We start from the raw sequence: 15,843 nt of genomic DNA, 5'->3' as shown, positions 1-15,843 counted from the left end.
CTGATTGCCTTTAAATGTTTTTTTTTTTTTTTGAAAGACATCAAACCAATTTGCTCAATGTTTAAAGGTTTAAATGCTTGTCAAAGGCATCTCTATGCAGCACAAGAAAACTGATGTTAATCCAGATCCCAAAGGGTTAAAATGGAGTTACATTTGGTTAAGAGTGCATTACGACTCATTTAGGACGAAAAGACTTGAAACTTTCATGCGGCTTGTGTGTTTTTATCCTCCGCCAGTCAGGTTGTTGAAGTATCCTTTAAACAAATAGGAATGAATTAATCTTCTGTCATGTTGCTGTACAGTGTTTTCAGTCTTCAGGCTGCCACACCTTCATGACTCCATCAGCGTTTCAGGAGCAGCCAGCTCCTCTCTGCCCTCAGGTCCTGCTGTCATCACCTCCTTTGTAGCCTGGTTCTCCCGGCTCTCACGTACAGTACTGCAAACAGGAAATGAAACTTATGATTCTAAATTATTGTATGAAGAAGCGCAAAGCTTGTTGTAGAGCTCTGATTAATGTGCACATAACCCTATATTCAGACAGGGATTACATGGCAAAAGTATGTCATTTTGTGTCTTTTTGAGATCATTTCCTGTCTCTTTGAGGTTATTCTGTGTCTCTTTGAGAGGTCACTTTGGGTCTTTTTGTGTCTCATTGTGGTTGCTTTGTGTCTCTGCAGTCATTTTGTCTTTTTTAGATCATTTTGAGTCTCTTTGAGGTCAGGTTGCGTCTCTTTGAGGTCACTTGGTGTCTTTTTGTGTAGTTTTTGTCTTTTTGTAGCTATCTTGTGTCTCTGCAGTTCCTTTGTATTTCTTTGCAGTCTTTATGTGTCTCTGAGGTCCTATTTAAGTCTCTATTTGGTAGGTTTTGTCACATTGTAGTTGTTTTGTATCTCTTTGAGGTCAGTTTGTGTCTTTTTGTTGTCATTTTGTGTATCTTTGATTTAAGTTTGTGTCTTTTTGGTAGGTTTTGTCTCTTTGTAGTTGATTTTAGTCTCTAAGTGCTTTCTTTGTATCACTTTGTTGTCATTCTGTGTGTCTTTGAGGTCATTTTATGTCTTTTTGTTGGTTATTGTGTGTCTCTTTTCAGTACCTTTTTATCTCTTTGTAGTCATTTTGTGTCTTTTTGGTCACTGTTGCCTCTTTGTAGTTATTCAGTGTCTCTTTGCAGTTATATTACAAGAGAACACTACTAAATAAAAGCTAGACTTTAAGGGAGACCAATTAGTCATTAATGAATCAGGGATAACAGAATGAATTATGGGCTAACTGGCCAACCAGTTGCCATTCATTTCTAAAAAGAAACTACCATGACTAAAGACAGCTTACATTGTGTTATAATTAGGAAGCATTGCACAATGATGGGACAAGGACTTGCAAAAAACTCATTAAACCTACAGCGCTCACACTTGGAATTAGAGGAAGTAATATTCTGGCTGAAAGTGTGCCCTGGGGTAAAAAACGGAGGGGAAGTTCTGTTGACTGAATTTAGTTAAAATCCCTTGGTTGCTTGGAGAATTGATCCTACAAAACAGAATATTTTTTAAAAAATAAATGAAATGATGACGAATTTGTTAAATCATTTTGCTTGAACAGTATAATTCTGAATATTATTTCATCCAAGTGTTCAAGTGTTCAAGTGTTTTCGTCATGGTTAAAAGGAGCTATAAATGTCAGCTCCAATAACAATTATTTGCATGCAGCCTAAAGGGGAAAACTCCTTATCCAGTGGTAACGCAAATTCAACTGGACACAGAGGCCCCCTAAATCAGTTCTGGTTTGGCCCAACACCAGCTTGGATGCTGTTTGTATGAGATCAGAGGTGCAGTTCTCAGTTTTGTGTAATCTTTTGCGATATTTTGCAAAAATGATAACTGAGCTCATTTGAGAGAAAAGGTTAGTTATTTTATGTCTATTTGCAGTTCCTTTGCATCTCTTTGTAGTTGTTATGTGTATCTTTGAGGTCATTTTGTGCATATTAGGTAGTTTTTCTCTCTTTGTAGTTATTCTGTGTCTCTCTGCAGTTCTTTTTCACCTCTTCATAGTCATGTTGTGTCTGTTTGATTTCATTTTTTGTCTCTTTATTCATCATTTTTGTCTCTTTAATTTAATTTTGTGTCTCTGATAACATTTTGTGCCTTTAAAAAAAAATGTAATTGTTTTGTCTCTGAGGGCATTTTTTGTCTTTTTTTAAGTTGTTTTTGTTTCTGGAGTAATTCTGTTGTTGTTGATGTTGTTTTGTTGGTCTTGTCTCCTTAGCTTTGTTTTGTCAAAAATAAAATTAGTTTTGCACCCAGGTTTGTTCATATTAAACTATACTCTGCTGTGGTCCTTATAGAGACATTTTACTCTTTTTCTTTCTCTCTATAGTCTGTTTGTTTAAATCATTACTTTGCCCTTTTATTTTCTTTAACTGTATTTGACTAGTTTATTTTGCAAGGGTTTGAAGCACACTTTCTGTAAATGTGTCAACATATGCACTTTATTAATGTATGCATTGCACAAGGTTATTTCTTTTGATTTATTCCATTTTAATTTTTTCTTCAATAATATCATGCAGTTGTTTTATTCCTGCAGCTCTGCACCCAATGAATGTTTGACTTCCCACTGCTTTCATGATCTCACTGAGGCCACACACTGTGAAACTGCGGTCAAATGAATCTGATTGAGATAAACCAAAACAAAGGGCGCATCGATGCATCCTGGTTGCACATTTCAATTGCAAGTGCAACATCATATGCGCTAGGTGGTGCACTGTGTAAGTGAGCAAGTTTATGTGGTTTGATCATTGGTAACAAAATCTGTTGCTCAGTAGCGCCACTTGCGCTGGCCTAGCGGCAATACCTATCAGTCTTGTGTTATTACAGCCCTCATGACCACGACAGTATCAAGGCAGCCATACTATAACACGGAAGTTCATGTTGGGACTGTCAAAATAAAACGCCCAACCTTTCAGACCCAATAGATTTTCTGTTGTGAAGGTAAAAGTTCTGCAAAAGTAAAGACCATAAATAAAGACAAGATGGGTTTTAAAGTAAATATGGGGAAAAAAGCTATAAAAAAGTCTATACCATGATAAATTTGTAGAATATAGCTGTATTATAATCTTTAAGCTGCATATTTTTATTTTATTTTATGTATTTTCTTTTTTTCAGCATTTGCAAAAATGCGGGTGTGCAAAAGTATTAGTCATAAATCTTAAACAAAAATTGTAAGAAGATTATGAAAAGATACTAAAAAATACTATTAAATAATGACTGTATAATATAGCTGTTTTAGACTGCTAAAGCTGTACAATTTTTTCAGGAGCAAAAAATACTGATGTGGAAAATATTACTGTGTATTATTATTATATCATTATTCGTAATACATTAAAATTAAAATATGAAAAGATACTATGCATAACAAAAAATATAAATACGAAAAATATGTTTTTTCAAGATGTCCAAAAGTTCACCGTGTAGCATTATTATAGCCTATTAGTCATAATATTTAAACAATTACAATAAAATAATGAAAATATACCATAACATACTAAATATGAATACAGTTTTAGACCAGGAAAGTTGTACATTTTTATGCAGGATGTGTCTAAATATTATAAGTAATGGTACTACAGGTATTTACAAATGTCTATATAGATATACTTGACACACAAACACATAATTACCAATTGTAAAAACAATGGCAGCGAAAGTGCATTAATGTAATATATGGAATAAAAAAATTATGCATATTGCAAAATTAGTAGTATTACACATCCATAGTGACGTGTATATGTCTATAAAAAAAACATATATGTAAAATGGGTTGCAGAGTCATTATGTGCTATGGTTGAGAGAGTGGACGGCCTTGGGGGATAAAAAAACAGTTCATCAGTCTGCTGGTTTGTGATTTCATTAATCTGTATTGTCTTCCTGAGAGCAGAAAGCAGAGGGTTAAATTATTGTTATTCTTATTACTGTATATGTTGTTCATTGTAACAATGCACACATATATATATATTTATTTTACACATACTGATTTTATAAATTGCATTGTACATCATCCATATTGCAATTTAAATATTTACATACTACTCATATTAAAGTATATTCTGTTGTGGTTATTACAGACATTTTACTCTGTTTAGTCTGTTTGTATAAATCATTACTTTGCCCTTTTATTTTATTTAACTGTATTTGACTTGTTTATTTTGCAAGAGTTTGAAGCACACTTTCTGTAAATGTGTCAACATATGCACTTTTTAAATTTCTGCATTACACATGGTTATTTCTTTTGATTTATTCACATACTAATGCTTATCGCTTATCATTGTATTTCTTTACATTTATATATATATTTATTTTATTTTAATTTTTTTTTTTTCATTTTACTTGCTGCAGTTCTCTATGCTGGCATCAGAGCGACTGCAAAGAACCACAACTTCCCCACGGGGATCAATAAAGTACTTAATTTCTGTATCTGATTTTCTGATGTGCTTTTATTTTGCCGGAAGTGTCGGCTGCTCTCTGACGTATGTCCGCGTGCCTTCGGTTGCCTTGACGAAGCTTTGACCACGAATGAGCCAATAGGCTGTGGAAGGCAGAGTTGTCCCTGTGGCCGCCATTAAAGAAAGGAATCCATGAATTCAAATGGAAACCAACAGGAACCGAGGCTGAAATAATGACCGAAATAATCGTTAAAATATAGCCCGATGGCTCATTTCGAGAGGTTTTCACAGGATGTGTTTCGTTTTTAGACTAATTTTTGCGATGGAGGAGTGAGACAGGACGTCTTTATTTTTTTAAGCAGAGACCGTTTTAGGGCTAAGGGGGAGGGGGAGAGTTGCTCTCCTTTTCTTTTTGTTTTATGAACATTTTTCGCTTCCTTTTATCAGTTTTTACTGCGTGCTTTTGAGATGTCGACGTAAGGACCACACAGCCTCTTTTATCCGCTTTTTAGCTCCGGCAGGAGGGGGGTGAAACTGCAATCGGAAGGTTGTTGAATTCTCCAGCCAAATGTTACTAAAAAAATATTTCTCGCTGATTAACACATCTTTTTGAGAACACAAAATTTTTTCGCAAATTGTTCTTTTATTTTCCCGGGAAGTGAAACGATGGAGAGTTGGATCTCGCAGTGAAGAAGGATGAGTTCTTGTTATGTACCAAACGGGGCCAGCTTGGAGGATTGCCATTCCAATCTATTCTGTCTGGTAAGAGATTTAAAACTAAAGGAAAGCAGCCATTTTTAACTAGCTGAACGGGGGCTAAGCTAACGTTAGCCACACAGGCATCAGTTGATAGGAGCTTAGCTAGGCTTACGGCCCTGTCGAGCTGACATCATTTCAGGGCAACAAGGTATCGCTAATGTTGCTCTTGTTTTCACACTTTGTCACCTAGTGTGTTTATAATCACCTTTCTGCTGCATTTCAAATCTCCAAACAACTCGAGGTTAGCGCCACTGCTCATTTACAACAACATATAGCAATAAATCATGCATTTTACTGTCAAACTGCCAGCGAGTTTACTTGTTGTAGCACTTTCTCCCTTTCGCCTCAACACCTTGTTTATTATTAACTTGCTATCTCCTCCGCGTTGCATTTCCACTATCAACCAAACATTCAGGGCTGTGAAATAGTGGTTTTTGCATAACACTGGCAACTCCTGCAGGGATTAATGGCAACTTGTATGTTTGCCTAGAAAGCTCCTTTTTTCTCTTGCATGAATTTCTTTGCAAATTATTTATGTAATATGTTATCATGTTTTTGTCAGTGGCTTAATCTTCTTGGACTTCATTTTCTAGTATTCACACCAACTAGGGCACAGGCCCCAGGCTGATTATATAATCTCTGGCATGCATTCCTGGGCATTACAAACATTAGGTGACTACATATCTAAGCTGCACTTTCTACTACTATAAACTACACTACAAATTGGGGGTGAAGCATATAATGCATGCCCCTGCTTGTACGTCTCTCATCATATCATGTTGTCAGTGGTTGACATTACCCTAAATAGTTGTGGTTGTGCTGCTACCCACTCGGAGTTCATGGGTATTTTTTAAAATCCCCTGTGAGATAAATAGCATTGTAAAAAGCAGTGAGCATCCACAATAATCTCTGCAGTGTATGCAGGGGTGTTGCATGAGTTGCACCTCTGGCTCTACAATCAAGAACATGGTCTGGATGTGTTTGTTGTTGCAGTTAATTGGCTTGTCAGCAGGCTTAACTACACCTTGACTTGTAGGTGAGTGTAATGCTGCCTACACCAGCTCTTCTTAACATGCTGCTGAAGTTGGAGGTGTGATATGTCAAATGCAAAATTGAAAGAAAAAGTGCTTTGTGGTGCAGTGCCACACAGAACATTGATAATTGATGTATTTGCAAGAAAGTGTTATTAAAAGTTAATAAATGAGAGTAGAACTGCATCAGTAGCAATGCTGAAAATGTAGTATAATAACAAGATAGTGAAATACTACACTGCTTTTGCCACAAATTGACACCGCTACCAAACTGTCCGCCCCCCTAAAGGTAACATTTCATTGCAGAAAATCCCCACTCTCTCTCAATACTACTTAGCGGGGTCGATTGTGTGCGGCTGAACTCGTAATTACAATGTTTACGACAGCACTTGAAGGCAGCGTTAGCTACAGTGGACAGGCGAGGTAGAGGCTGGTAGTTGTGGTGGTGCTGTGCCTGTCTGGCTGACATTTTCCTGCACACTGAGACTAAGCATAACACCACTGCTGTTATGACTCACTCGCTGAACAGACTCCACTTTGTGGTTTTATGGTGAAAGAATGCGAATACATTGTGGTGCTTTTTCCCTTGTCGTTTTTCAGTGGATAGTTTTCAGTCTGGAGTACTTTTTGCTTACTCTTTTTTTATTTTTATGCATTTTAAAGTGGGCTTATTGGGATTAACTTGGTGGGTAAATTCAGTGTCTGTACTGCTATGTATGCATGTAGCTGGCTTTTTGTGACATTTGTAGTTTGCGCTTCTGTGCATCTTTAAGAAAATACTTTGCAAAAGCCTTCTGTCTGGTGATAGCATCTCCTAAATTAACAAGAGCTGTGTGTAAAATGAAACTGATATAATTTGCATTCTCCTCAACCAACACTGCAAAATACACACTTGCTAGTTTCATGTTTGCCCATGACAGACAGGAAAAGAGACTTTGTAGAAGAGGAGCATCTGTGACATGATTTGAGCAGCCTCACCTGTTGCTCGTCTCATATCTTGAAAGGCAGGAAGGCAGCTGTTTGAACACAGTGTTCCCTACTGAGACCCAGAGCCCTAAAGTGGCCAGAGGGAAGGTGAGCAGCTGGCAAAATCAGGGGTCGTAACCCCCCCAAAGTACGTGTCACCTCAGGAAAACTTCCTGCTTGTATCCAGTAGCTTTGGCTTTATATTCCCTCCAGTGTGATTTTTGGCTTTGGCATATGAAAGATAAAACTCCTCATGACCCACAAGAAGCTCACAAACTTGAGCATTTCGTAAAACACAGGTAGGAGGAAAAACTTGTAGATTCATAGCAGGCACACTTGTGCACACAGCCTGGAAAGCATGAATGTTGGAAGGAAATAGAGAGATATCTGTGGCACGCTCTGTTTTTGCACACAGGCTGCTGCTAATTTATTTTGAAAGGACAGACAGAACAGCTGCAGAAGGCACATTTATCCTTGATAGAGCAGTCTGCCTCTTGGATATTGTTGATGAGGAGTGGAGTACTGACGTGTTCAGTCTTTGACAGAGGGGCTATTCAGTTCTGCCTCTTCAGGCTCAGGAATATTTAAGGACAGAAGTAATATTTTGTCTGCAGTCCACAGTTTTAGTACACAGTGTATTTTGTGCAAATTCTAAAACAGAACAGAAGGGACTAACAGTGGGACTTTATGTTTTTGAATTGTAACTTCTTTAATGCGATTGAAAATGCACTCTAATGCCAGTTTAATCTTAAGCTCAGGGTTCACAGTGTCATAGGAAACCTGGAAAAGTCATGAAACTTGACAATCACCTTTTCAGGCCTGGAAAAGTCATGGAATAAGTGAAAATCTTTGAAATTTTTGTGACAGAATTTTCTCGCGCTCTACCTGACTCGGGTTCAATTATATGAATCGAATTGTATTTGACTGTAGGAATATTCAACGATTCGTTTTGTTTTCCATACAAAGTTTTGAAGTATTAACGGGCTCCGCAGGACGTTCAGCATGACTGCAGCATTCACATCATACAGTTAACAAGCTAACAGCGCTAACAACGGATTGCAACTGCCCAACAATATCTTTTCCTAACACTAAACATGTGCATCAGAGCCGTCCTGCCGGCTGTCCCCTTTATTCAGACACTGTCTCCACGCTGTTTCTACCTTTCTCTCCTTTCTGTAATTGCACCTTTTATACAGAACAGCGCGGGGGGAGAACAGCGTGATATTCCCGCCTTGAACAAGCAGTGTAAAAGGCAATCAAAAGACACAGCTCAGCGTAGCGCAGTTGGCTTTAATTTAATTTTCTCTGGTGAGTGTGTTTAGAAACAGTTACAGACAGTCCTGTATGGTATGCCTTTTCAATGTTTTACAGAAATCAGCTAAAAAATCAGTTAATGTAGTTTTTTATTGGGATGGAATTGCAGAGTTTTTGCTAGAGTTAATTGCAGGACAGATGTTTCTTATAATGCCTGCGTCTGTCTATGTTTTCCTTTTTTCTTTTTTCAAATGTTGCCACCCAGCAGGGCTTCACAAACCTTAACAAATCATCTCCGTGACCAGCTGATAATGTGCAAAGACAAATGTTTCAGCAGGGACATTTAGTTTTGTTTTCTTGTTTGCAGACTCATAAATTACAGGCACATTTTCAGTCTTCTTCAATAGCTGCGTCCACTATGAATCAGCAGTGCTTATACTTAGCTTATTTCCTGTGTAAACAAAACAGATTCAGCTTGAAGTCTCACAGGAAGAGACCTGTTCTACTGAAAGTGACTTCAGACATTTTTGTCTAATTCTCCCAATTAAGCTTAGCAGGTTTAGACGTGTGTCATTATAAAGAAGTCATCCAGCTCTGGAGTTTCTCTAGATGTTCTCTTTTCTCAAACACGTAATCATACTGTATATTTGGTATGACTTCTGGCTGACCAAAACTCCCACAAAGACCATGTGGTCACTTTAAAACTTTATTCACACAGTACTGGGTTCAGCGTCTCACTGGAGGTGTGAGGACTTGAGTAAAACTTGTTGGCCTTTTTCTCTCAAAGCAGTGCAGAAGAGGAAAAACCGCTCTGTCAGTGAGCATTTTTCCACTCCACACTGCAGCTGGTCAACATCATGTCAGGGTTTTTCCTGGGTCAAAGTGAGGCGGAGGTGGTACCATCCTGATCATGTGCACACACGTGCATGTGTTGGTTTCACCTGACTTAAGCACCATTTATGTTAAGAGTCCAAATAATGGTGTGTTTGAAGTGATTTTGGTTATTGGATCTGCAAACGTACATTTTTGCAAATTAAGTGTTGTACTATAATAACCAGGAGACCACTGATGTGTGAAGGGATTTTGGGAATGCTACGCTGTATATGAGTGAAGTTGTTTACTATTTTTGTAGTAGGGTATCTCTTTTTGGTGTTGCAGTTTGTAGATGGTCCCTGCGCTCTTATTTCAGAGGCGGCTGCACAGAGAGAGTGATGTTATTGTTGAACTCGGAGGACCTAGGTTGTAGCTTGTTGTCTACTTAACTACAGTTCAAAAGAGGTGTTGTTTGGGTTTAAATGTTTTACTTGTGAGTTATTGATCAGGTTTGAATCTGTGATAATCTCTCCAACTTCACTGAACTTAAAAAACTGAGTTTACAAATGCAGACTGTCATTTCCAACGCTGTTTGTAAGTGTCAGCTGGTGATATAAAACTATATGAAGACATCGAACTGCATGAAAGAGGACACTAGTAACGACCTCATTGGCTTTCTTTTTCGTTCATAGGGCTGGTACCAGGTAGGGATGTGGGATGTGATAGTGTATCCACTCTCCCAAAACATCAACTTTCAGTTCTTTTAAATTTATTTTCCTAATTTGTTTCACTAAAGAATCCTGCAGTTATGTATTTATTTTTTTTTACTTTTTCATGCATTTTGTTGTGTGCTTTATAATTGTAGAGTGCCTCTAAAATCAGATTTAAGAAAAATCACAATATATAATAATATATTGAATTGTAACCACTGCAGCATGATATGTATGGTATTGTCAGATTCTTGTTAATACACAGCCTTTGCAGAAAAAAAGACAGATGACTTTTTTTTTCTTTTCTTGGGCAGTTTTGGCAATGCCCTTCTCGCAATTATCGTGGTTGTCTATGCAGGAAAATCCCTGCACGTATTGCATAAATTGTCATTGCATTGTAACAAATATTTGCAACACTTCTTCTATTTTTCAGTGGAATCAAACCGAGTTGCACTAGCAAATGCAAAATATTGATCAAACTAAGTGTAAAACTATGCAGAATAGATTTTTGTCACTGATAGCACTTAGTGGTTGTAATAATATATAAATAATATTATAATTATTAACACTGAAGACCCAAAATACTGTCCACATTACTTATTTAAATGTATCTTTAAAATAATTGTGTTGTGCAGAGAAATGATCATAAACAACTGAAGTGTCTGTGGCAGTTTACTAATGTAGCTTGTGTTATGTTAGATATTGAGGGTGGAGAGTTAACACAATGCACACACAACAAGTCATTAATTACTGAGGAAAACTGTTGACATAAACACACAACATTTACTTTTTCCTGTATACCTCAGTCGCTGTAGTGAAGGTTTGTTTTTTGCCGTATTATTTATTCTAAAGGACATATAATATATTCAGTTGCCTGCTTGGCTGAGAAACTGCAGCAGAGATGCAAACAACCGGATGGTGACAGAGAGAGTCGCAGAAGAGGTGATGAATAGAACCGTGATGTAAGATGAAGAGTATAACCTTCTGCTCGTGTAGGCTGTTGTATTTCATTCACACATTAACAGCGCAGCAGCAGCATTAACCAGAATGCTAGCTGTGGCTGCTAATAATAAGCTAAATCTCACAGAGGAACCAGGTCAGAGTATTTGTGCCCACACAGGATGTGGTCAGCCGGTTCAAGTTGCCCTGTGTGTACACTTGTACCACAGTAACTGTGGTCAGTAATAAGAAGCATGCCAGTAATTTCTCTGCATGCCATATTAAAAGTCACCTGACTCCAGGGTGACTGTTAATTAAGCTATTTAACCTTCTCATGACCACATGTGCATATGGTTGCTTGTTTGCTTGAAGATGTAGAATGCCTTATGACTCTGTTGCTTTTTGTGAATGATCTGTGCAACAGTTTAAACCTGTTTGGCAGCTGAGAAAGCCATCAAATATTTGTATTGTTACTTTTGAATAACTTGCAGTTAATTGATAATCTTCAAACTTCTTTATCTCATTTTCAGCAGTAACTGTAATGTATGAACAGTTAAACATGGTGGCTGACGTTTCTACTGTGCATATATTTTGTACAATGTTGCTTTGCTGGCATCTTTAGCCTCATTTCCATTGCACAAAAAAAACTGATAACACCTGTTAACATCTGGCTTTTCGCTGCTATGAGAATGTGTACAATTGACATTCACACCTGGGTTAAATGACTCTGCAGTAGACACGGGTTTTTATCGCCTCTGGCTCCGATTGGCATTGATGGGAATACAACAACCGGGTGAACACGGTAATTTCAGCCCCTTAACCGGCGAACTGCAATGATGCACTATCATCAATTACCGTCCATCTCCTCATAAGCAGCATTTACCCGCTGGACGGAAAGGGGAATATGATAGGCCAAAACTACCAGCACGGAGGCTAAACACTAGACACGTTTACACGGAGCCTACTGATCTGATTAGAATAGGTTTAAAAGCCCAAACAGATTAAACATGATCCATATAAACACCTCAGTCAGCTTAAACAAACCCAAACCGATTCACATTTCAATTGGTTGCCAACGGCTAGTTTAAACCTTTTCACAAACAGATCAAAAGAAAATGTGTATCACGTAAACGATGAAGCTGAATCATCTCTGGCTGCGTTCTTTCTGCACATGCTGTGTTCTCCTGTTTATTGCCTCCAGAAGAAGTATGTTGGTATCACGCTGTAGCTTACGTTAGAGCATCAAAACAACCGAAAATACTGCGCTCAACAGATAATACATCAAAATGTATCAGTTCTTCATTATATTTTTCACGCAAGAAAATACACTAGTTGCATGTGAGAAGTGTCAGCTGCGTGTGTCTCATAGTCAGTGTGAGAGTTGTTAGCCCTGTCAAGTCACTATTATGTGTCGACGCACGTAAGCACTAGATTGTATTAGAGGACACCCCATGTAAACAGTTGACCTGAAATCTTCAGACTGATTTCAACCAGATTGAGAAAAAGCGTGCGTGTTAATGCAGCTACTGTACTGCTGTGGACGGGGGATGCAGCAAAATGTGTTTTATTTGTTTAAGTATGTATTTCAGTATATATAAGTAATATTGTCTTTGCTTTCTCTTATACATTAACCAGTCGAGGCAGAGGTCGACCACAACACTCTTGTTCTGTGGAATAAAATTTGTGGTTTTGTCAGCGGAGTCTGGTTGCTTTGAAATAACTGCTTCAGTTCTTCGTCTCAAAGGGCTGTGTGATGGTAAAGCGATGAAAATATTCTAAATATATTGCACATTTAAACTGATATTGATTCTTTTTTAGGTGGGCCTTCTTGAGGTTGCTTAAAACTAAACTGATCACATTTTATGTACTAAAGGTGATTTTCGACCCAGAAATTATTATGATTCGGTCCGTATACCATCATATCGCCCAACCCTCTAACAGACTAATGATTAATTATGTAATTGCTTCAGAAGAGATTGTAACTGCTGCTGTACTCAGGTTTGGTTTGAGACTGCATCAAGAGTAGTTTGCATTTATTTCCTTTTGTTCTAGTAGATAACGTTTACATAGAAAAGGTAAAGGTAAATGTAAAGCAAGTCATCAAGTGTTTGACAATTTCTTTTGCTTAATGTTTTTCAGTCAGTACATTTCCTCTTTGTTTGTCTCCTTGTTTGTCTGATCATTTCTGTTTTCTTTTGTTCATCACCAAAATAAATTTCCAAATCAAATGAATGGAAATAATAAATGTAAATAAAGTATTTTGAGGTAGTGCAGACGTGGCTACAAAAGGGCAAGAGTTCCCGAAACACTTATTTGAATAGGAGTCAAGTAATTCAAAGCCTTGACACCAGCTTGATGCCTGTCTGTCTGCGCGCAGTCCATAACCTAAAAGTGTGAAACCAATATCTACGAGGAGGAGAGGCCCATAATAAAATCTTTGAGGCACTTACGAACAAAACCTTTTACACAACGAAACACACAATGCCATTGGGGACTGGCCATGGTCAGTAAGATGACGGGGGTGTCTGCTTGCTAATTGCCTATCTGTTCGGCCGATGATCTGGTTTCACAGTCAACCGTTGTCCCCTCCCTCCCTTTGCATTGTGTGCACAGATGTTTCCTAGTGAGATGCAGGTGTAGTGCGCTGCTTCTCACACTCCAGCAGCAGGAAGGAGCAGCCTAACTGCTGCAGCTCTGCCGTTACACACAGACCTAGCTCTGCTGTTCGCACCTTGGAGCTCTGTCCTCTGCATGCGTAGCGGCTTTTGAATTCCTGAGGTCGAGCATCAGAGAACGTGATGTTTTGATCATGCCTCCCGACAACTGCTGCGTTAAGTTATGATGACACATTGAGCTTTTGTATGCGCGCCAGCCACTTTTCTCTTTAAAGTTAGTGGTGGAGAACAAATTAAACACATGCTTTCTGTTTATTGATGTAGTGTATACTTCATAATTGTTGAATAAAAAGCTTGCCTGTTTGCTGCTGTGGTGTTAAAGCTCTCGAGGTGAAAGAATTTACCCTGCAGAGATTAAAAGTGGCTCATCAGTGGGATATGCAGTATTACTGCAGTTTTAATGTTTTTTGTTGTGTTTTTTTAGTCCTGATTTTAAGTAAGCTTTATTGTTAGACCATTATTAGGTATAAAGTGCTGCATGCGTGGGTTTTTTTCTTATGGTTGGCCAACGTGGAAGTTTGCTTCACTCTGGTTCCCTCATCAAAAAGCCGATGGGATTTTCCAATTGGATTTTTGGAATATTGCAAAAAAATACGCTCTGTAGCAAACAAACGTTTATGATACTTACACATTTCGTTTAATAAGATAATCTTCACAAACGGACACGACTTTTATGATTGATGAGGACTAAACAGAGTCACCAGAAATAAAAAAATAGTGTTAGCCTATAAACAAACTACACTACTTTTGCATGACTTCACGTCGCCACCACAACGAGGCTGTAACGCCGCGTTCAGCGTTATGACGTTCTGTAGTCTCATCCGGCCACTTTGGCATTCATGAATATTTGAACGTGTCATTGTCTAACGTAATGATCAGCTTTAATCTGTATTTGAAAACATTTTCACTGCAGTCACACTCACTTAGCCTTTCTATAAGGATTTTGTTGCTTACCACAATTCCCATCATGCCTGGTGCTGGACTGAGTAGTTTTTTAGTTTGCATTTAGGTTTGCTGTTCCGAAAACACAAATGTTACTTTTTCTCAGTGTTTATAATGTCTGTTTAGAGCTTGATGGTGTATGATGGTTATTGTTATCTTTGTGTTGGTTTATTGTTTACACCATTAGTGAATTTTAGGGATGCAATATATTCGATTTTTTGTTGATATCCGATATGTTGATATGTAACATTTCATTTGGCCGAAAACTGAATCCGATATCAATATATTCACTTTTTCCCCATCTAATTTTAGTGATCATCAAGTCTTCTCTTCTTATGCTTCCTTTGTAAAGCCTCAAGGAGCTATAATTATTTATTCATTTTTAATTTAAAATTTCACTTGACTTTTAAAAAAAAAAGTTGCTGGTAACTTTCTGTATATGATGTTAAAAGTTTCAGTTCTGTTTAAACATTTGCTAAAGACATTTAAACAAAGTTTTGTTTTGGAGTTTGTTATGTTCCATATTCTAAATATTGACAAAGATTTTCATTTTAATTGTCAATGCATATCGGTTCAAAATATTGGTTATTTGCCTCATTAACTACTCATAATTAGTATCGTTAGCATCCCTGAAAAACCAATATTGGGTAACCTCTCATTTTTAACAGGTTCATTAATGATTTGTCCACCCGTGTGTGTTCACTCTCGCTCACTAACCTGTTGTGATCCAGCTCTGCTCCAGCTGACGCCACACAACGCTCTGTTTTGACAGTCCTCAACCCCTTTCCCCACCATCACTACTAACACCACAAATCTCCCAGCTTCCTCCTAGCCATGCGAAAGACCACTGCCTCGCCACAACCACGGGTAATCACTTGTTCAGGCTCAGCGCCTCTGCACTTGAGTTAAGATATCCCCTGAATTGTAATGGATTAATTGGTTGAATATACAGAGGGACGGCTTGCCAAGTCAGCCTGAACGGAATAGGGCTAAACGGCATGAAAATGAACAGTCCGTGTTCGCACAGATTACTTGAAATGTCTACAAGGATAGATAGAGGACTGAGATTGCCGGCAGAAATGGGGATGTGTGCCTAAGGCGTCGTGGTAGTTAGTGTGTGTCTGCGTGCATGTGTTTAGGTCGACATGGGTAGTCTGTCGGCGCTTGGATGATAAGCAGCAGTGCTAGCTAGCAGTGGAGCGTAATGTTCCTGCTTTAACACTTAATAACCCCGCCAGTGATTTACTGCCTATGAGGCTTTTTCCTGTGTGTTTTGTTCTCTCCATAAAAGCCAGACAGCGTTTATAGAAAGGCAAAGCACCCCG

General features: G+C 38.1%; 2 protein-coding genes across 3 annotated transcripts in view; both read left to right on the top strand.

Annotated features, from left to right (window-relative positions):
• Window positions 1-4,423, top strand: part of rps6kb1a (ribosomal protein S6 kinase B1a) — an 80,877-nt gene extending 76,454 nt beyond the window's left edge. Inside the window, exon 17 of one of the 2 annotated variants that reach the window (XR_015778931.1) lies at window positions 303-352. Coding sequence is in view for 1 of the 2 variants with exons in the window: in XM_088088521.1 (XP_087944647.1) it covers window positions 303-407 (105 nt within the window). In the remaining variant the exon portion in view is untranslated. Of the gene's footprint in view, window positions 1-302 lie in introns of both variants that reach the window. The other variant, XM_088088521.1, reaches the window with a different exon arrangement.
• A 152-nt stretch (window positions 4,424-4,575) lies between these two features.
• The window catches only part of med13a (mediator complex subunit 13a), a 109,193-nt gene continuing 97,925 nt past the window's right edge, over window positions 4,576-15,843 (top strand). The window contains exon 1 of the mRNA XM_088088520.1: window positions 4,576-5,191. Within this exon, the coding sequence (XP_087944646.1) occupies window positions 5,126-5,191 (66 nt within the window). The 5' untranslated portion in view covers window positions 4,576-5,125. The remainder of the gene's footprint in view (window positions 5,192-15,843) is intronic.

Source organism: Plectropomus leopardus, chromosome 15 (genome assembly GCF_026936395.1).
Source record: "Plectropomus leopardus strain MGB_pleo_1.0 chromosome 15, ASM2693639v1, whole genome shotgun sequence".
NCBI lineage: Eukaryota > Metazoa > Chordata > Actinopteri > Perciformes > Serranidae > Plectropomus > Plectropomus leopardus.
Note: the sequence above shows the minus strand (reverse complement) of the source record. Positions and strands in the feature narration are given on the sequence as shown.